Raw genomic sequence first — 21,644 nt, forward strand, 5'->3', positions numbered from 1 at the left:
AAATACACTGCTTTTTTTTTTTTTTTTTTTTTTTTTTTCTTCCCCTCTGGTGGGAGAAAATACTACACCCGCCGGAGGCTGTTTGTTGATTATTACTTCTCGCGGGTCGGCTGCGGCGTTGCGTAGCGGCTCTCTCACCCCAGGACTGCTGTTGTCTTCACAGAGGCTCCCGGGGAGTCACCCAGCGCCCTGGGAGGCAGCCCACGGCCGGGCGTTTCGGGCCTCGGATTGACAGCGGATCACGGGAAGAAATGGGATTATTATGACCCTCTTCCGAGGAGCTACGCTGCCCGCCATGAGTAGGGAAAAAGGCCAGAAATACCTCGTTTGGTTGCTGTCTGGTGCCGCAAGCTTCTAGCTGTTTTTTGGTTTTATTTTTTCCTGCAGTTGCTTGGAGTCTCTGAGCTGCATTGGATAAATACCTTTCCCATCCGATTGACTCTGCTTTTCAGAGAAGTTTTTTTGTTTCTCTTTTTTTTTTAAGAACACCTCTCTGGTCTTCAATACTTGTTTGCATTTTACGCAACTGAACGGTTTCTCCGAGTAATGGCCGCGCTCAGAATCACTGCCTGATGCTCCGGAGAGATGAATTGCAGCTGAAAGTTTCCCTTCCACCTTTGGATGAATCTCTGGAGTTTAAATTGTAGGAAGGAAGGGGGAAAAAACCACGATGAAAGAGAAGTCCAAAAATGCTGCCCGGACTAGACGGGAGAAAGAAAACAGTGAATTTTATGAACTGGCTAAATTACTACCCCTGCCCTCCGCTATCACCTCTCAGCTGGACAAAGCATCCATAATCAGACTCACCACCAGCTATTTAAAAATGAGGGTGGTTTTTCCAGAAGGTAGGTGGGAATGCCTATTCGCCTCTATTGCCATGCCGATCCAGGTGTCCCTTGTCGCTTTTGCTTAAAAAAAAAAAAAAAAGTGAATCGCATGGGGTGTCGTGCTCGGAGGCAGGGTGCTCTCCGCTGTCACTTTTCTCTGTCGCAAACACTTTCCCTTCAGTTCCTACGACAGGTTTGGTTGGGGACTTACGGTGCTTTTGTCAACACTTGAAGGCACTGAGCTCTGCTGCGTGTTCTGCTAAAGCAAACACGGGTTTTCTTTCCCCCCGGTCCCCCAGCAAGGTCTGCATCCCCCGCCAAGCACGTGCGTGGCGAAAGAGGGGACGCTTCACCCCTATTTATAGCCGTACTATGGGGGGAGTTAATATCTGGGTAAATATTTACATAAGTCTTGTGCAAAGTCCTAAAGCCTTAGTTCAAGCAGCGAGCAAAGGTGCGGTTTACAGGTACGGCACAGGCGCGCCGGCGTGCTCAGACGCGCACACACGCACAGCCTAAATAAATAAGCCAAGCGCACCGAATCGCATCTTGAATGGGACGTGTGTCTCGCCCTGAGGATCACTGGGGCAGTCTGAGGGCGTTAATCGCCCTCGGAAAATTTTAGCAGGCGGTTTGTACTCGGACATATTCAAGCCCCCTGCCCGCCCAACGCCGCAAGCCCAGCGATCCGGGCTGGGCCTGGTTCTCCTCCACGCTCGGGCAGCAGTAACCTTCACGCTGACTTCCAGGGCAGCAGCGACGGGCCCGCCTTGTCTACCAAAAGCAGACTTAAGCGTCCGAAAGTATTCCTTGATTTTAAGTAGAATTAGGATTTAAAGCGACCGTCTCGGGGCTTCTAGACCGGCTGCCAAGAAAAACAAAGAGCACAGAAAGTTAAGAGAGTCGGAATAAAGTTCTCCTGTGTTCACACTCTATTGTTTTTATAAGATGTAGGGAAAAAAATTCAAAATACTTCACGAATCTTTTATTTAGATTGAGAGAACTCGATTGAGAGATAGTATGCATGAAAGAAAAAGTATGAAGAGCTTTTTTCCCCAACCTAATAACAAAATTCGCTGCATCTTTCGTTGAAAAGTGTGTGTACGAGAAACAATGTAGCATAGACGTGTCCCTCTATGCTTTCTGTAGTTATACCTCGAGTCGGTCAGTCAGTCTGTCTGTCTGTCTACCATGTTTAACAAGTCAAGAGTGGGTATATGGCCTGGTTTTGTTTTGCTTTGCTGTTTTGGTTTGTTGTGTTTGTTTTGTTTTGTTTTTTTTTTTAACCTGATTAAGTCTGTAAACTATTGGTCCTAATTCTAGTTTTTAAAAGTAAATATGCAATCGGGCAGTCATTTGGACTGGGGGAGGTATCCCCCGCCCCGGTTGCGTATGGACGCTTATACCTAGAGTCCACAGAAGTAATTTCCAATCTGGTGCATCTTGCAATAGTCTCTTTAAACAATGTGCCATGTCTCCAAGTCACTTAGAACCAAAGAAGGGATAAATGAAAGCTATAACGCCTGAAAGCTTTAAGAAAAATGATAATTAAAGCCTTCATCAAGCCGCTTTCCTCTCCTATGTGATCTGCCGCCTTGAAGATCATTATGCGGGGCAGCCCTCTGTTTCAAAGGGGACCGAGTTGTCCTTTATACTGTCAGCGCATACTTTATAAAAATAAAGCTATTGCAAACTCTGATGCCCATGATGTTCCTAAAAGGATTATTAGCAATGATTTGTCAACTCCTGCGGTCTCAGTAGGCTACCTTTCTGCGTGATTTCGAGCAGGTCTCGTCAATTACTGGTGCCTATGTAGCGGGTTGTTTGATCAGAAGAAGCATATGGTGTTGCTTGTAGGCTGTGAGTAATCACGGGAAGAGAAGAATGGCTGATCCCCGTCCCTCGGTGGCAGCGCAGGATGTTTGAATGCCCTGGGGAACCGTGTGGCGAAGTGCGCCGGGGCCGGGGCCGCCGCCGGCCGCCGCAGATGCTAATTTGAGCGCGGAGACGGAGGGGGCGGCCGAGCGGGGCTGCGGAGGCAGCAGAGCCTTCGCGGCCTAATTAAAGGCAAACTGCAAATTAAAAAGAAAGGCAGGCAGCAGGCACGAAAGGGCTCGGCCCTCCGAGGCGCGCTGCCGCCGGAGGCCCGGCGCCGGGCGGGCGGTGGATCCACGCGTGACCGCCGCGCTCCCCCACCCCTCCCCACCCCCGGCGCCGCGCAGGGCCGCGGGCGGGGGGCACTGAGGGCTGGGCGCAGAGGCCCGAGAGCGGGGGCCGCGGCGTGGCGTGGCGCCGGGCGGTTTCTCCGCGGCCCCACGCGGGTTCCCTCTCCCTCCCACGTCCTTCCGAGGAGGCGGGTGGGGGGGAGCGGGAGCGCGGCCCGGCAGCCGAGCCGCGGTTAATCACGAGCGATTCGCCCACGAGTGACTCCCCCACGAGCGGCCTGCCGGCGCTGCGCCGGTGTCCGGCCGTGCGGGAGCCGAGCCCGGGGCCGGGTGATTTTTGCCCCGGGACCTCGGGGGGCGGCGGGGGCGCGGGGGAAGGGGCAGGAGCGGGAGGAGCGGCCGGGCGTCTGCACCGGCCCGTTCGGCTCGTCCGGCTGCAGCGGGCGGGAGGCGAGGAAGAGGGGGGCGATCCTGGTCTCCCGGTGCCCCCCGCCAGAAAAAAAAGAAGTCATTGCTTGGCTGGGAAGGGAGGGCAGGTAGCCGCAGCCAGGGAAATCACGCACCCGAAGGAAAAGCCTTTCTGAAAGAAGGAGGCAGGGTAGGGATGTTGGATGGATTGAATGGGGGGCCCGATTGCTCGTTTTTCCCTGGGGAGGAAGGCGATACAAGCATCGGGACGGGCCCGGGGAGTTGGCCAAAGGGCTTGGGGATGGGCAGCAGGAGGCTCGGCGAAGTGTCATGCCATACACCTAAAGACGTCTTGGAGGAGTCGGGACAGAGAAGCGTTGCCTCCGTAAGAGCGAGCTGCCGTTCCGGTGTAACCCACCCCCCCTTCCCCCGGTACAAGAGCGGATTTCCATCTGCCCGGAGAGTGCTTGCATAGGGGCTGGTTGTAAATAATCACGTACAGAAAGATATACACTCCCCATCGCCGCGCACACGCGGGGCTGGGGACAGGGGGACGGGCGGGAAGAATCGGTGTGCGTTTGTCTGCATATTTTTACGTCTGGAGGGTTCCTAGAGAGAGAGAAGGTGGGTAGATTTCGGGTTCGTTTTGGAAACGAGAGAGTTTTCTGGGAGTAAGACGCCAGGAGAGTCACGCAGGCAGAACCATCGCGGCGCGGTTTCCGTCTCACCCCCCCCGAAATCTAAACACAAACCGGTGGCACCGAATAAACTCGATAAACCGAGGAAAGGTTTTCCAACGAGCTCCCTCTCGTAATGGCTGTGTAATTCTCACAAGCTATTAAAACGCCTGGGTTGTTCTCTCTACCCCTGATTTCACTTTACTACGTCTCCAGCAGATTAAAACTGTCAAGGGCGAAAAGCGTTCAGTGGCTTAGGTAGCTTGCATCACCTCAGTGCTAAAACTCCTCTGTCTCCGAGGGAGAGAGCCTATAAGACACAGTAGTTTTCGGTGATCAGACAGCTTTTGAAAAGGCTGAAGATCTGCTAAATCGCTGAGGACAGTAAGGAAGATTTTTTTTTTTAAAGGAAAACTTCCTAATAAATTCACTCGTGAGTTAACGCTTATTTTAAAAAAATCCTAAAATTGCAATTTAACATTAAACAATTAATGGCAAGTAACGTAGCCTCAAAAAATATCTAGAAAAATCTCCGGAATGTCGAAGGACTAAAAGATTTTTTCTTCAAAAAAGACCCAGTCTCTATAACTAGCGGGGTAATTCTTCACCGACCCTCACCAGTACCCAAAAGTGAAGGAAGAAAAAAAAAAATCAAAACCATCACCAAAAAAAAAAAAAAAGTGGAAAGTGGCGCAATAAATAGTTTTTGTTTGTTTGTTTGTTTGTTTTCTTTTTTAGTTAGGAATATTTTGAGGGTCCCATTCTCCTTAGGCGAACAGAGAGGGAAAAGGAGGGTTTGCAGTCTCTGTCCTACTGGGGACGCATCGTTTCGGCGCGGAGAGGCGTTTGATTTTCGAGACAAAAGCAGGGGCTCCGTTTACATAAACTTTCGCCGAATCAGGATGGTTAACATTTCAATATTGAAACCCTTAATCTTGTTTTATTTTAAAGGGGGAAGAGATTAGCAGGAAAAAAAAAAAAAATCGGTTTCCCACGTGGATAGGTGATTTAATGCTGTTTTTCTTACTGCTAAGGGAAATGATTGAGCATTAGGTTTCAGTGTTTATTTTCTTACAGAAGTTTTTCTCATTTAAGCTGCAGTTTACTCTCCACGCTGCCTCTCTGTTTAATTCCAGTTTTGATGTGAACTTAAAATGTGAAGTGCAGAACTAAACGACCAGCATGATCGTTGAAAAAGCAGATTTATGTGTTAGAAAGAATACTAAGTGAGATGAGTGGGAAAAAAATCATATTTTCTTTAGAAACATCCTCTCCCTTCTTAGTAACATGCCACCGTTTTAATATTGGAGGATATTTTTCAACTTACACATAAATAGCGTGTGTTCGCAAGTGCATTGGTGCAAAAGCTTCCCTCCCCAGTTTCTTCGGAATAAGGGCTATTTGAATTTGCATCTTCTGTAGAAGCGAAGAAGTAGTTGGCGCTCGAAAACTGCCTTGATTTTTTTCCCCCCTCTCTCCAATTTGGGCATGGTTCCGTTTGTTTGCATTTCAGAGCGCGATTCCCTTACCCCGTGTGTGCCAAAATGCTGGTATTTCTTTCTAGAGCGAATCAGTCTCGGCATTATTTCCACTACCGTTTTCTTAATAGGGTTGTTTGTTTAGCCAACAGGACTTTTCCTCCCTCTTATTATTATTTTTATAAAGAAAGCGGGATGCTAACTTATCTCCGCTTCGAATGAACACGTGTGATTTACCGAGATAATAAATCTTTACAAAACCTTGCTAATGGCATCCGCAGGCAGTTGGAAATGAGCAGCATTTTTTTTTTTTAAACTTAGCTTATTCCATTTCATCTGAACCCTCCGACGGCGACCCACTCCTTCACAGAAGCCTCATTTGGCCAGGATTTTGAGTTATCATTAACCACTGCCTGTTAAATTAACTGAGAAATCAGCCCTGTCGGGCGTCAGGCGGTGGCAAAACGGAGCGTTGGCGGTAAACTGTTTAATTAAATGGTTAATCGAATCAAGCTAATTCCTCGATACAACATCCAGTTGTCTTTTCGCTTGCCGGTGACTAGGACCTACAGCTTCTGTCCCCGCGGCTCCCGGTGCTGTTATTTGTCATTTTTCCCTGGGCAGCGAGGGAAAATGCCCGCCTTGAAGATGGGGACCGAGCTGTCCTGCCTCCCTCTCCCCAAACGACCATCCGTGCACCGCTTCTCCCCGGAGCAGCTGCAGGCAGGGACAGAAGGCAGCAGCGGGGCGACGGGGAGAGGGGGAAGGTGCTGCTTTACGAGCCGCACACGGAGGTGAAACGCCCGTGGCCGCCGTAAAGCTTTACGAGCGCCTTCCCCGAGCAGGTTGCACGAAGCCGGCGTGCGGGGACGGGAGGGGAGAGGGGCCCGGGCCGCCCCTCCTCGCCCTCCCCAGCGCCGCGGGGGCGGCTGGCGGGGCCCGGCCTGGAAGGGGCGAGCCCCGGGGCGGAGGTGGCCGGGGGTCCCGCATCCCTGGCCCTCGGCGGGGTCAGCACCCCGGGCGGCGCGGGCGGGCGAGCCGCCGCTCCTCCATCTTTAATAAAGCAGAGAGCGGCTGTTAAAAGGGCAAAACAAACGCGGCGAAACAAAAGCGAGCGGAGACGTCCCCGGGCCGCGGCCCCCGGGAGGCGGCGGGGAGAGCCCGGAGCGGGGCGGCGGGGCCGCTGCCCGGAGAGGGAGTTTTAAGAAGCGCTTGGAAGGGAAACTCGCGGTGGAGCTCCTTGGGCCCGGCTTAAGCAAGCCTCCGGGCGAGCCCCCTGCACTTCTCTCTCTTCCCATCCTCAGCGACGGGAGAAAACTCTGCCCACGGGGCCCCGTCTCCGAGCCGGCACCCACCCGGCGTGCACGGCTTCCGCGGGCCTCGCAGCGCTACCCGCGCCCGTGGGCCTCGCCGGGCGGGGCGGGCAGTGCGGCCGGGCAGGGCGCGGGGGAAAGTCCCCGGAGGGGGCCCCGGGGGTCCCCACACACACACCCCGGAGGTAGCTGCCCCTCAAAGCCTGGCCCCCCCCCAAAGAAGCGGATCTGGAGCTCAGGCTGGGCTCTTCGCTAAGTGATTTTTAAAGGGGTACGTCAAATCGCCCGCTCTGCCGTTGTTTTCGCTACCGTGAATCCGGATTGCGCTGAGATTTCATGACGGATAGTCCGTTGGGGAAATCGTAGTAGCCGCTTTTAAAAGCCGGCAAATCAACACAAAGTAGATAAGGGCTTGCATCTTCTGGCCACCCCACCCCCGACCACCCCCGCCCCCCTTTGCTATTGCCAGACAAAGGAGGGGGTCGAGGTGGGTTCTGCGCTGCAGATGCTCACAGAGGGACAAGTAACCCGGAGATCAACCAGGGCCAAGGAGCTGCCCGGGCCTCCTGGAGTCTCGTTTCCCTGAGCCTGCCTTCCTCCGTCTTTGCCTAGACCAAGTTAGAAATGACTGAGGAATCTCTTCCCCCTTCCGTGGGACAGAAGAGCTTCTTGCGACAATATCGCCACTGGGTAGGGACGATATCCACCCAACCCCTCCATTGGCTGCTGGCGTCAAGGCTTGCATCAATCAAATGATGAGGGGAAGGACAGGACCGAGGCAGCCCAGCGCCGGGGCGCTGGCCGTGAGCCCGGCTTGCCTAGTGCCGGGGTGGGCACGGCCGGGGAGAAGGCATTTCACATGGACTGGCCGGTGTAGCTGTCCCATGAAACCGATTGAGATGCTTTTCGATGGGGAAAGCGCAGCGGTTTTCCATTGGGAAGTGCTGAGAGAAACGATGAGTCAGCACGCTCGCTCCGCGCAGGATCCGCGCAGGATCCGCGCAGTCTCGGTGCACGCTGTTAGGTAACGAGGCTGTTGTTCACAAACTAAGCAAGAGCCTGGCTAAAATGCCTTGCTCCCCCCCTCCCCCCCCCCCTTCCTCCTGACGGTGGACACTTTCTTGTGGCCCAAATTGTTTATCTTCTTAGGGGAAAAAAAAAAAATCCTCGAGTGGAGGGGATTGTTAGGTAGCAGCCTATAATCTATATTTTGTCAAGAGTATCAAATTCATTCCAGAAGAAAAGCTCGATCCATTTATTTTTGCTGCTTGAATAGCACAGCTGGATGATGCCTTGATCTTACGCTAGACGGTTGCTCATCATTCATTCGCCAAGAACTGGCCTAAATGGTGCCTGTGGGATTAGGTCAATTTTAGTGGATCTACTTCGGCTCATTTGGTTACTAATTGGTTTCTTGTTTTATAAATCGAAATCTCATTTTCAGGAAATTACAAAACCCATGCAGCCTGTCCATTGAGGTAATCCGTGGGTCGGGGGTATTTAAATGGAAATGGTTCTACAATGCATCAAGTATTAAGCAACAGTAAAACTTCCCCTCTATTTCCAAATGAAATGTGAGCTTGCTAGCTCCTTAGATCCGTAATAGATACATCCCTTCTAAGGCTACTTATGTAAATATGATAAACCAGACCTTGGTGGGGGAGGGGACGCAGGGAAGAAAGCAAATTTTATCTGCTGAGGTTAATGTGGCGTATCTTGGAAATCTTCCAAAATAGATTATGTTTTGCTTTGTCTTCGGCCACTTTAGCTGGGAAAATCCTTTGCCTAAAAACGATTTAGTTATCCTTCCCCTCACAAAGCTGCTTGTTTCTGTTCCAAACCTATTATGCTGTTGGCTCTCCAAATTACAAGAGAATCTTTAGATCTTGTTTCCAAGCGTAATCCTGAAGCAAAAGGGAGAGCTGATTTCCTTGTTTTGTTTTAAATAGACAATCAAAGGATTTGCAGAATTTTCTGCGGTAGGTCAAGTGCAAGAAATCAGTTTGCCCCCTCGATAAAAGGAAATTGGATGTTAAAGCGAATAGAGGGGGAAAATAAAAGGGAATATTAATGGAGAGGTTTTCTCGTATAATCTTTAAAAACAGTATTTAAGGGGCATCAGGAGAGCCCGTCGATTTGGGAGAGGCTGGGCTTGGCAATGAATAGAAATAGCCTCCGACTGGAAAGTGCTGAAACATCTGGGAAGTACAAAGAATCGTCTCATGTGATAGGATTTCGAAAAGCCGGTTCAGGTAGAGAAGTGAAACCCTTTAATTATCAACCATTAACAGACACAGCCCAGCAGCGCGGGGTTTCCACCTGAAACCCAGCGAGGAGCTCAGCGCCCCGTGAAGAGCCGCCTTCCCGGGGGGAGGTTAACCTGTAATGCCCACGAGCTGTTCATTAACCCGCCGGGGTCGGGTTATTTTCCCTTTTAGAAGAAGAATAATTAGGGCCGTAAACTCCGATTAATAAACAACTTAAATCATAGGCGGGAAGCCCAGATTTAGCCCCGAATACAAAGACCTGTCATTCATATTTCCCTCCAGGTGGGGGGAGGTCGCAAGGAGCCGCCCCTGCTCTGACGGGCCGTGCTGGCTCCCCAGCACCTCTGAGGAGCTCGGGAAAAAACCAATATACAGCGGGGTTTTCTCTCTTTCCCTGGAAGCTGTGCAAGATTTGCCAGCTCCTTGCTGATTTCGGGGGGCAGGGATGACCCTCCGTCCTGGCGGCTGGCTCCCCGGGGAGGGGGCGGCGGGCAGAGGTGCCTGCGGAGCCCCCGGTGCACGAAGCCCAGGGACTCAGGAAAAAGTCACTGGGTGCCCGTTAATTGGCGTGGAGGAGTTAATGGGAAGGAGCCTGTTTCTGGCTGCCACCCCGGTACACGCCGGGGCTGCGGGATGGGGGCCAGGCCAGAGAGATGCTCCTGCCTTTGTAGGGCTGTGAAGTTACGGAGGAGGGAGAGAAGCGTAGGAGCGGCGAAGAGACGAATTGGCGTGAAGAGGTGGACGACGAAGGGGGGGAGAAGAGAGGGAAAGGTGGGGACGAGCGGGGCGCACGGCTCCGGCGGTGGGGAGGGCGGGCGAGGGCCGCCGCGGGATGCCCCCTTCAACAGCGCGGGGGAAATCGTTAGCTTTGTTTAGACCGGCGAACACCTGGGTGAAGCCGGTCAATAGCGAGGGATGCCCGCGGCTGCCTGCTGTCGCCACCTCGCCTGTTTGCCTCGAAATAGCCGGAAAACGGGGTCTTGCCTTCCCCGAGCCCGCCCTGCGGGAGGGAGACCTCGCCGGCTCGGCTCTCGCCTCCCCCGGGCGATCCGCCCCCCCCAGCCATCAATAAGGATTTGTATTTTTTTTTTTTCCCTCCCTTTTACTTTATCTTAGTGTCTGTGCGTGTCAGCCTGAATCTTCTTTCACGGCATAAGCGTAAAAGGTTTTATCTGCCCCGTTTAAATTATTTCAGCAACGACACTGTGGAAAGGCATCGCCCATAAATGGTTTTACTCCGGTGGAGTAATTTCCATCTGGTTTTTATTCTTCCTCGCTTTGCATAGGAGAGAACAAGCGGCGTCTGAAACATTATACAGGTCCGGAGAGATTCATTTCTGGAGGGGGCTGTTTGGAGGCAGATCATCCCTGCTGCAGAGAGACCCATCCCGCCTGCCAGAGCAGCGGGGAGGAGGGATGGCGGGGAGGGAGGTGAATCCCGGAGACCCGGCTTCGTGGGGCAGGAGGGGTAGCATCTGGTGGCTCCTCTCTCCCTCCCCAAATAGGCAATTACAAACCTTCCAGGTGAGAGGACGGTGGTCCCGAAGAGAGAAAGAGGCAGGAGGTCACAGATCAAACTGGAAAGTGATTTCTGGCGAGCAGGGGGTCTAAGCCCATCCTTACCGCTTCCCCTCCAAAGCCTGCTGGCTGATTACCCGGCAGGTTGTGGCCCAGCTCTGCCTTCTGCAGGGGGGGAACCCCCCGCAGGCCGCGCTCAGGTGCGGGCAGGACCGGCCCGCATCCTCCCGGGCACCGTCGTGCCACGTTAACCGCATCCTTCCCTCGACATCAAAGGCTTCCCCCAGCACATCCCTTTCTTTCATTTTAAGTAGTTCTCAGTGTTGTCCAGCATCCCTTCGGTGACTTTAGGAAAAAGGCTCTTTCCTTGAAGTTTAAGGAGGCTGTTCCCAGTAGCCGAAGGCAGCACTACAAAGCCCTTTTATCTGGCACGCTGTTTTACTTAGGTCTTAGGAACGGACTTCACCGTTAACTCAAAATAGGTATTTTGGTATTTTTCTCTCACGGGACTTAGGTCTTAAAAAAAAAAATCCACAGAAGAGGCTTCTCTGTGCAACGAAATCATGTCTAGTTTTCCAAAGATTATATGTATATGTGTTTTACAGCGAATACAAGCAAAAAATCGAAAAAAAAAAAAAAAAAAGTAGTTCCTCTCCAGAAGGCCAACACGAGTCAATTTTTCATCTCCTCACCTTACTTTTTTGTGTGTCTTAAATAAACAGGACTTGGAGAAGCCTGGGGGCACTCTAGCCGAACCAGCCCGCTGGATAATGTTGGACGGGAACTGGGATCCCATCTTTTGCAGGTACTGGTCTGGAAACGACAGCCATGTGGTATTAATAATTAAAGAAATCATTCCCTCTTCTGAGCCTTTAATTGCCACCTTGACTAATTTTTAACTGTTCACGTGTTTAATAAAAAAAAAAAAAAAGGGGGGGGGGGAGAGACTTCAGAAATACGAACCGTGGCGGTTGAATGTCGTGCGTTGTAATGGGGCCGTGGTTTGCTGCCTCCGGGTCCTTTGCCCCAGCAGCGGCCAACACAGGGTCCGCAGCAAGGGGCTGGCAGCGCATCCCGGTGTGCCGTCCGGGACCAGAGAACAGGAGCATGACTTTTCCCCAAATTATGAACAAGGTGACAAGTCCCGGCAATGCGCGGAACCTCAGGGTGGTGTAGAGAGAGAGAGAGGCTTTAGAGACAAGTTAGAGGAGGCTGTCCTGGACAGAAGGGCTCAGGATTAATTGGCATAGACAGAAATCAGGTAGGACACATTTGAAAACTCACTGCGATCTGAAATGTTAAGGAATATTAGCGGTTACCATCACTACGCATTTTTGGTGGGGTTGTGTGGCCTTTTGGGGGCCTATACCTCCCTCGGCACAGACAGAAGTCCCACCTATGTCTGCCGAAACGTGCCTGACAAATTGTCTCGTCCCTTATTTACACTGCGGAGAGTTTTAGATCCTCCTCTCTTGCTTAAACTCTCCTTAGCAAATACCCAAGCACTAAACCCCCACTGACATTTGAAATGGGATAGAGGTATTCAGGATTTTGGCACCGACATCTTAATCACCGGGTAGCCAGGACCTCTTCTTAGCTACTTCCCAGGCACTTGGCATTACTTTTGAGCTCGGCCGCTCTGAGAAGTGGGTTGTATCTCAGGGGTCCAGGAGCTTTAGAGGAATTCCTGTCCAGGACTTGCTCATTTCCTTCCAACTTTTTGAATAATCACAGCCTGAACAGGGATGCCTGTTTGCTAAAATAAATCCGAGGGACAGGTACTTAATGGATCTATCTGTCTTTATGGGTGGATCTATCTGCCTGTTTATTGATATATTTATACTTCCCACCCCTCAACCCTTTTCTGCAGACGTTGGACGGTTTCATATTTGTCGTGGCTCCGGATGGCAAGATCATGTACATCTCGGAGACCGCCTCGGTGCACCTGGGCTTGTCGCAGGTACGCTGGGGGGCTGCAAGCCCCCGTGCCTGCCTGCCCCCCCGGCTGACAGGGGAGGTGCCTGCGGGGAGGGTGAGCGGTGCCGGCGATGAACCCCTTCCTCCCCCTCCTCCTCCTCCTCCTCTCTCACAGGTAGAGCTGACCGGCAATAGCATTTACGAGTACATCCACCCCGCCGACCACGACGAGATGACGGCGGTGCTCACGGCCCACCAGCCCTACCACTCGCACTTTGTGCAGGGTAAAGTACACAGCCCTCCGCGCCCCCCCCCCCCCCCCACGCCCCCGCTTGGCCTGCGCGGCCGCGGAGAGAACCGCGCAGGGGCGGCGGAGCCCGCGGCTCACCTCCCCCCCCCCCCTTTCCTCCTCCCAGAGTACGAGATCGAGAGGTCCTTTTTCCTGAGGATGAAGTGCGTCCTGGCCAAGAGGAACGCGGGCCTGACCTGCGGGGGCTACAAGGTGCGTGCCCACGGCCAGGACCCCCCCACCCGCAGCGCCGAGCACGCCGGGCGGGCGGCGGGGACGGGGACGGGAGCGGGGCTGAGCCCTCTGCCCGCGGGGGCCGGCCCGGCCCGGCAGTCTTTCATGTGGTTCAGAGCCAGAATTTCTCTCGGAGTTTCAGGTTAAAGAGCTCAAACCACAAACCCCAAGCAATCGAGCTCCCCGTGGGTTTTTTTGTTTTATTTTGCTTTTTCAACGGAACCTCGCGCAACCACTGGCGTTCCCGAGGTGTCTGTGGAAGTTGTCAGGTGACACAATGGGAGCCCTGGGTTAATTTATTTCTTTATTGGGTAACTCGTCAGCTTCAGGGGCAGCTCTCCAAGTCGAGGGTTTTGCCCGGCTGTTTCAGACGGTTCTGCTCTGGGCTCCTCGGCGGGGACAGCCCCTGCTCCCCTACCTTCTCCCCGCTTTTGTGTCAGCCGCACGACGCCGGAGGGAGGTGGGTACCTATAACCCAAGGAGATGTCGTGCCACGACGTGGCGTAGGACAAGAACATCTGTTGAAATTACTCCAGGAAGAAACACCCCGATAACAGACAAATAAAACTGGAAGTACACGGCAGTCAGACGCAAGGATACATTTAGGAGACGTACCTAAATCTACGTCCAAAGATGCATTCTGGCTACGGATTGCGTCTGCTCTATCTATATAATAGACATATCTTGCACATGTGACATATGCACACATGTAAACTCTTTCTCCCACACGCATACACTCTTCATTACAAAGTTGTAACTGGCTTGGCACTTCCGCGTCTTGCCTTTTTAGAAGAATAATAAAAACGTAGTTAGGAGGTGGTCCAAAAACCACTTAAGTCAGTGGAAAAAAAAATCTCGTTGACTTTAATGGGCCTTAGATCAGTGCTGAACTCTCGCATGGAAAGAAACCCAACCCCAACCCAAACAGCAGAGCAGAAAAACGGCAGACGGTGCCGCTTTGCTGGAGCGGGGCAGCGACTGCGGGGCAGCCGGCGGCCGCACGGGCAGAGGCCGGGCCGTGGGGCGGGCCTGGCCGGGTCCCCCGCCGGGGGGGACGCCTGGCCCAGCACAGCCTCCCCCCCTGCTAGGCAGCCCCCGAGCTTTCCTGTGTCTCCGGCAGGTCATTCACTGCAGCGGGTACCTGAAGATCCGGCAGTACAGCCTGGACATGTCCCCCTTCGACGGCTGCTACCAAAACGTTGGCTTGGTCGCCGTGGGCCACTCGCTGCCGCCCAGCGCCGTGACGGAGATCAAGCTCCACAGCAATATGTTCATGTTTCGGGCCAGCCTAGACATGAAGCTCATATTTTTAGATTCCAGGTAGAGCCGGAGTTGTTTCCAAATCTATTTCCCTAGCCCTTCCCTTCTTCTTCCCCAGGCCTCCTCTCCTGTCCTCTCACCCACTGGTATTTGCTGCTTGTGTCTCTTGCAGGGTAGCTGAGCTAACAGGTTACGAGCCCCAGGACTTGATAGAGAAGACCCTTTACCACCACGTCCACGGCTGTGACACCTTCCACCTGCGATGCGCGCATCACTTGTGTAAGGAGATGATGTTCTTGTAGAGACCCTGTCCCTCGTCCCCCGTCTTCCCCCTCTGCAGATGGACTGTGAGGGTTTGTGAGGATTTACCTCTAGGTCGGGACGGGAAAAGCCAGCTCACTGGAGGGGAGGATAAACAAAACCTGCAGCAGCTTTTAATGAAACAAGTCGTTAGAGACTGAACTCCGAGCTAGAGGCAGGAGGCAATTGGCAATGAAAGGCTGTTTTTCCCTCCTCAGCTCCCGGTTGTAGGACAAGAACTCCCCTGCCCAAACCTCAGGCGCTCAGTTCGCTTCAAATTCCGGTTAGGAAAAACCCTTTTTTCTTGCTCCAAAAAGCCATGCCAGTGAAATCCAAATACTTTTGGTCCACTTCCACCGAGTCTCACAAATCTTATCTGTGTATCTAATTTTGACTGCAGTAGTGAGCCCGATTCGGAGAGCTGTTCTTTATTCTATTTTGATATCATGATGACATTAATACATGGATAGATGAATAAAAAGGATATTAATTTCCGGTAAGTTTCCTTACAGAGAATGTAACGAGAAGAGATAAAACCCAAAGCCAGATTTATAGAATTAAATCTCGATGACGACATGTCGGGGTGGGGGTGGGTGGGGGGATTCAACCCCCCGGTCTGCTCACCCTGCCCCACCGATCTCCCCGAACAGCCTTTGATAACGGGTGGCCCGACTCTCGGGGACCGAGATCAGCCCTGCCCGGGGGCCTCCACCACCCTTGCCCACGGGGGTTTTGGTCCACGCTGCTTCCCGATGTGATGCTAAGGGGTTCCCCGTCCCTCTCCTCGCCCACGGGGGTCTGGGGGGTGCGCGCCCCCTTGCCGGGGCCGATCAAAACGGAGGCGGGAGCCGCGCTGAGGCTCTCCCCGCTTTGTCCCCGCAGTGCTGGTGAAAGGGCAAGTGACCACCAAGTACTACCGCTTCCTGGCCAAGCACGGCGGCTGGGTGTGGGTGCAGAGCTACGCCACCATCGTGCACAACAGCCGCTCCTCCCGCCCGCACTGCATCGTCAGCGTCAACTATGTCCTCACGTAAGTCAGCCCGAGGGCCGCTCCAAGTTGCGCCGGGCCGAGCGGGGCCGAGCGGGGCCGAGCGGGGCCGAGCGCCCGTCGGCGGGCACCTGCCTGTGCGCCCCGGCGCAGGGCAGCGCTGCGGGCCGGGCCCGGCGGCCGCTCCTCCCGCCCGCCGCTCCCCCGAGCACGGCTGCGGAGCCCCCTCGCTGCCGCGCTGACCAGGGCAGGCTCGCCAGGTCTGCTAGGAAACACATTGAACACTTTCATCTAGATGAAGGGTTTCCCGTCTGGCTGTTTCTTTCTCTTTCGAGAGGGAAAAAGATTTAGAGGTTTGTCACCCACATATTTTGCTGCCTTCCCCCCCTCCTGTTTTTTTTTTCCCCCCAGTTTAAATGCACCCAGCATTAAATAAAATTTAATGCAGCGTAAAAAAAAGGTTTCCACGTACGGAGTTATTTATACTCAACAAACAGGACATCTGTTTTTCTTTTCAAAAATCTGGGGTTTGAAGTTCTTAATTTCATCCAGAGTCTCTATCAAAGCTCCGAGATTTCTTTTTTGTTCTTGGAGAGCGATCCTTACAGTGAACCACAAAGAAAGTTGGTGACCAGAAGGGTCAGTTTAACTTTAAAAAAATAAAATAAAATAGAATTTAAAAAAACAAAACAAAACAAAACAAAAAAAAAAAACAGTGACTGTTGAGATACCGTATATCTCAACGCATCTCCTTGTATTTGGGGCTTGCTAGGTTGTGCTCTAGCTATGCTGCTTGAACTGAAGCACAGAGGCCCAGGGAGGGAGGGGAAGCTCGGGCGGACTATTTTGAAGTGTTTATTAGCATCTCCTCTGGAGACGGGAGTAGCTGCTGGCGGCAGCACTGACGCTTCATTAGGATCGCAGGGCCGGTCAGGTCGGCGGTGCCTCCTCCATCCTAGGGGCTGAACATTCCTCTGTTCTGCTGCTCATTTTTTTTTTTTTTTTTTTTTTTTTATTCTGGAGGCAAATGTAGGTGTTGGAAATGTCTGAGAGGCACTCCCTCCCCTCTCCCAAAACTGCGGCGATGGCAGCACCACGATCTTACCGTTGCGGGTTTTGTGCACGCACAGGTGGCGAGTGGTTTGGTAGCCAAGTTTAAGGCGGGCTTCCCAAAATGAAGTGGCTCGTTCCGGAGGCAGCGGTGTGCAGGCGCGGCTGGTGGGGTGGGGAAGGGGGTGCGGGTCACAGCGCCTGCGTTGCTAGTAGTGATCCCTTTGGAAGGTAAGGGGGTGACGGGCATCGTGCTCTTAGGTGGACAGATAGGGGTTATTGCGCCTGCATGAAAAAGCGTACATTTGGGCCAGCACTCTGGTGTCGGGAGTAAACTGCGATTCCCCTTTAAAGAAAATCTCTTTTAGTCGCTTTAAAAAGGGATGCGGGGCGCGGCGGGGTAATGCTCTGGCATTCACCCAGCAAGGATGCGGATCAGCAGAGGCATCATCACCTCTGTGCGAGCTCTCCCACACATTTGTATGGCCATTTCCCCTACACCAGCCCCTCTCTGTATTTTTCGCGTTTTATGCTTCTCAGTTAAGTCCAAGCACTTGCCTTAGGTGCACGGGGAAGTGCAAAGACAGAAGTCAGTGTATCGTAACGCTAAGAAATAAGGTACCCAAAGGCAACTCGCATGCTAGAGAGGTTTTGCACCAGAAACGCTACGTGTTTTTCTATGAGCACCCGAAATTATCGGTCGTTTCCCTCTCCTTTAATCCCAAAAGCGTGAACATCTCAATCACGGAACTCTACCTCAAATGACCCGAGTGGAAATGAAACATCCCAATGGATCTGCTTAAAGTCAGCTGGGGATCCGGCTCGATCTGTCTCTCCCCTGCTTGCCGGGGTGGCCACCACGGCACCAGCCTTTCAGGCTGGCACAGCACAGCAAGCAGGGAGTACCCTGGTCCCGAGGCGACCGGTCAGACAAAGCCCTCGGAGCCGTTTTCCAGCAGCGGGACCGGTGATACCAAGTGCCGCCCTAACCCCCAGTGCTGTGGTCACCACCAGTGCAACCCAGCCCAGGGTGGCTACCGGCGGCTCCGGGGGGCCGGGGGCACGGCGGTCAGCTCGTTCGCCGTCCGTTTGTCCCTCCGCAGCCGGCTGCTCGGCGGCGCCTCGGCCCGCCGGCCGCGCTCCGGCGGGAGGTCCCCGCCGCCCGGCAGCGGGGCTCGGGGAGCCCCGGCGCTCACCGCCCCCCCAAAACGGCGCCGCAGGGGAGCCGGCTTCCCCCTGAGGAGCGGTACCCGAGCAGCGCGATTCCTCCTCCTCAGCTGAGTTTTCGTTGGCGGCAGTGTCCTTACACTTTCATGCGTGTATACGGATTTTACGAACAAAGTTATATTTAAACCTGTTTGCAGCCAGGCTGACAAGTAGGAGGACTGTAGTTGTTCTTTCGAGATTTCCCTTGGAGAATGAGGTTACACCGCGGCGCGACTTCGTTACGCCTCGGTGCAAGGCTCCCCTTGCGCTCTTTGCTTAACTACCTCGAGTGCGGAGGACGGCGAGAGGGCAGAGGGGGAGCCAGGGTAGCTAAAACGGGGATGCTAAATGCTGGGAGGTCCATCACCGCCTGCGGCAACTGTCATGTGCCGCCGGCGGCTGCAATGCAGGCACCACGACCGCATTAAAATCTAGTTTTGGTGTGCTCGGGTCCTCGAGGTCTCATTAAGCCCGCCTGGCTCTTCATTAGGGCGTTGCAGAAGAAGAGACCGCGTCCTGCTTGCTTCTGCGGCAGGGCTGCCGCTGCTGAAATCGCTACCCTGGCTCCAGGGGACAGGCGTAGCTTCCACTGCAGCATTACTATTATTATTATTATTATTATTGTTGTTGTTATTATTATTATTATTATTATCCTACGGCTAGCCTTCCGTTCGGAAAACTAAACGAGACGCACAGGGCCTGCCATGTGCTGGGGGGCTGTAAGCAGAGAAAGGGCTGGCTTCTGAAAAAGTAAGATGTAGTCATAGCCTCTGACCTGGGTAACCTGAGGTGGAGGGGAGCTGTTGGGGAAAGGCTCATGGTGGGAGAGTCGGAATGGGGGATGCTGAACTCCTCGTACCTAGAGTCGGCTTAATTGTCCTAATGAGCTATTCAGAGTCAACATGTTATCACTCAAATGAGGAAGGTAGGTGGTGAAAATACAGGAGAAAATGAGAGGATACGAGGACTTGATGTTTTCCTTTGGTATGAGGCAGGCTCCACTCCAGGAGGGCCGTGTAAAGGTCCTGCAGCCCTCAAAATTTGCAAATGTTTAATATACTTTATTCCAGCACAAATCCTATAGCTACTGGAGTTCCTTAAGGATGATATTGGATTAGTCCAGTAAACCAGGAGCAGCTGAGATATGTGTGTGTGTGTGCTGCGGGTTCCTCCCAGACTTCACCCACCCGGGACCGGGTGCGTGGCGGAGCCGCTGGTGCGGCGGCAGCTCCTGGCAGAGGCACAGGTCTGCCCGCTGCAGCCTCCTCCTGTTAGAAACCCAGCTGGGAAAAAACGTGCTTACGGGAAGAGAAAGCCAAAGCTTTGCCTATCGACTCTCGTGTATGGCAGCCGAGGAGAAAGCAGAAGAGGTGCAAACTGGTGGTTTTGTGTTTTGAAGTAACAAAAAGAGTCGCGTTTGGGATTGCAGGGTGGAGCTTGAAACGTGGGATCAAAGATGCAAAGATTCCTTTGAAAATAGGAAATGTCGGTCTTTTTCACTGAATTGGGGTGAAAAGAGCAAGAGGGATCATAAGCTTTGGAAGAGGTGGTGCAGGTTTTTGACCTGTTGTTTCCCTCGCACAGTGCTGCTTCACCCAGAAAAAGCCCCAGGAGTTTTTTCGGTTTGCTCGTGGGATGAGGAGCTTTTTCTCACTGTTGAGAGAACCCTGAGTGCTCTGATATTTTGGAAAGGAGCGGGTACCGAGTGGCGTAAGTGCCAGGCTGGTCTGGAAGAGCAGTTTCAGTGCAGGCTGAGCAGGAGGAGCGAGAATCTCCTACCTTGTAGCTTCCCAACTCCCTTGGGCGATGTAGGTGATGAAAACGGAAAGAATGACAAAGGGGTTACGCAGAAGGGACCCCCATCCCCCGTTACGAAAATGAAAAAGAGGTCATTTCCATCTGCCCTAAATCCCAGGCTTTGAGAAAGTGGATTCTAGGACTGAGGACTAATGTTTGTATTAAGTATATATGCGGAACTAGATAGGTACAGTGGCAAGGGCATTTTAGCAACAAGAAGAAAGGTTATTTTTTGTGTAATAGCAGTGTGTCAAAAATTAATACAAAGTACCTTTAAGGACTTCAGCTTTAAAGCACGCATTTGCTCTTTGTATTCCGCTTGGCATATGTAAGTACAGACACAGAATATGTGTTTCTTTTCTTATTTGTTCTGTACACACAGTTGCCGTATCATTGATTATTAGCTGTGCATGTTTATCACATAAAGGGACTCAAGTATGAGTCAATTAATAGAGAATGCAACTGCTGAAGCTAAGTTTATATTCAGATTGCAAACAACCTCCCTTTAAACAAATGGATAACGCAAAGTGCAAATCCTTTGACTTTTTGAGCAGGAGCAAATATTATAATAATTTGTCCCCAGAGAAAGCTAAGGAAGCTTTCCTATACACATTTCATTGTCCTTTAGCATTTGAAAGAATAGCAATAGCGGTAACATATACAGATAACATGGATTAGGTACCTAATTGTGACTAATCTCTGTTCTGATGATGCAGTACATATATGATATAGTTCCAGTTGACCTCTTCACATTGCATTATGTAACTGACTGATTAGAAGCACAAATTGAATGCAATTTGTTTGAAAGATTATTTCACAAATAACTGCCATATTGACAAATGTTTTACTTAATGATGTGGTAAATGCAATTTAGACTAAATTAACCATTAATTGTATCTACACACTTCATCTTTAGATTGTTATTACTATTTATAGCTTTGTGTGCTACCACATTTAAAGTGATTGTATAAGCAATGTGATATCATTCTGTGTGATGGCTCAGACTTTGAAAACATTCTTCTCTGGCATATTAACCGGGCTTTAGGAGAATTTGTCTTTCATGTGGAAACAAAGCTCTGTCCATATTTTTGGACAGTAACAATGAGATATTTCCATAGCTTTTCATAAACGTGCTTTTTGGCCTGTCTCCGGGCCATCAGGCCTCACCTCCTTCTCTTCTTAGTCAATGGGAGAATCCACAAACTATATTTCCATACCTACAGGCCCACCTTTCTTAGAGTGTTTCTCTCAAATCGACCTATTTGGAACTGCCACAGAGTCCTCTTCTCAGTCAAAGGTAGATACATGTTCTCTTGTATCTCTCAAGTGTGTGATAGTGTAGGATAGTGAATATGCTGGGAAAGTTATTACTTGCAGAAGAAACCCTGCACACTCTTACTGATATCATTAGTGGAACTAGTTTTATGAGTAAGCTTAGCAATCTAACTTTAATACTCGAGATAAGGCTTAGTGACATTAACTGGATAATGTATTTTTTCTTAAATAGTTGTAAACGGTAGAACCAAATTTGACCTGCTGCCTTTCCTTCATATTTCTGTATTAATGTGTATTTTGCCACTTGCATAATCGTGCACAAAACTGGGTCCCACTTCACATGTTGAATCTACAATGTACTTTTCCTGAGACTGGAAAGCCTACCATCATTCACATGATTTGATTAGCAACGTAAATATATAAAGGAATTGTTTTAATCAATCAAAATGCTTGGGAAGCTTATACCTCAAAGAAAAAAGTATAAAAGGATTCCTCTTGAACCACTCAGTGCAGTATTCTGTTTGTTCACCATTAGTTTTTATTACAGACTTGTCTCCCTGGAACATTGTTTATATATTTCTTGCAAATAGGAGACAGGCTTTTCCAGGTGTCCACAATACGTTTCTGCAGTTCTTCTTTGTTCATGTAGGGGCTTTCTTAGCTACCATTTATTTA

The 21,644-nt window shown here is 51.6% G+C and overlaps 1 protein-coding gene across 1 annotated transcript in view; it reads left to right on the top strand.

The window, feature by feature from the left end:
- Positions 1–670: 670 nt before the first annotated feature.
- SIM1 (SIM bHLH transcription factor 1) overlaps positions 671–21,644 on the top strand; it is a gene marked incomplete at both ends in the record, with an annotated part of 47,385 nt that continues 26,411 nt past the window's right edge. Inside the window, 8 exons of the mRNA XM_082305441.1 lie at positions 671–845; positions 11,376–11,458; positions 12,524–12,613; positions 12,746–12,854; positions 12,987–13,072; positions 14,214–14,413; positions 14,526–14,632; positions 15,536–15,683. Of these exons, the coding sequence (XP_082161567.1) occupies positions 671–845; positions 11,376–11,458; positions 12,524–12,613; positions 12,746–12,854; positions 12,987–13,072; positions 14,214–14,413; positions 14,526–14,632; positions 15,536–15,683 (998 nt within the window). The remainder of the gene's footprint in view (positions 846–11,375; positions 11,459–12,523; positions 12,614–12,745; positions 12,855–12,986; positions 13,073–14,213; positions 14,414–14,525; positions 14,633–15,535; positions 15,684–21,644) is intronic.

This window comes from Platalea leucorodia, assembly GCF_965183815.1.
Source record: "Platalea leucorodia genome assembly, chromosome: 3".
Classification (NCBI taxonomy): Eukaryota; Metazoa; Chordata; class Aves; order Pelecaniformes; family Threskiornithidae; genus Platalea; species Platalea leucorodia.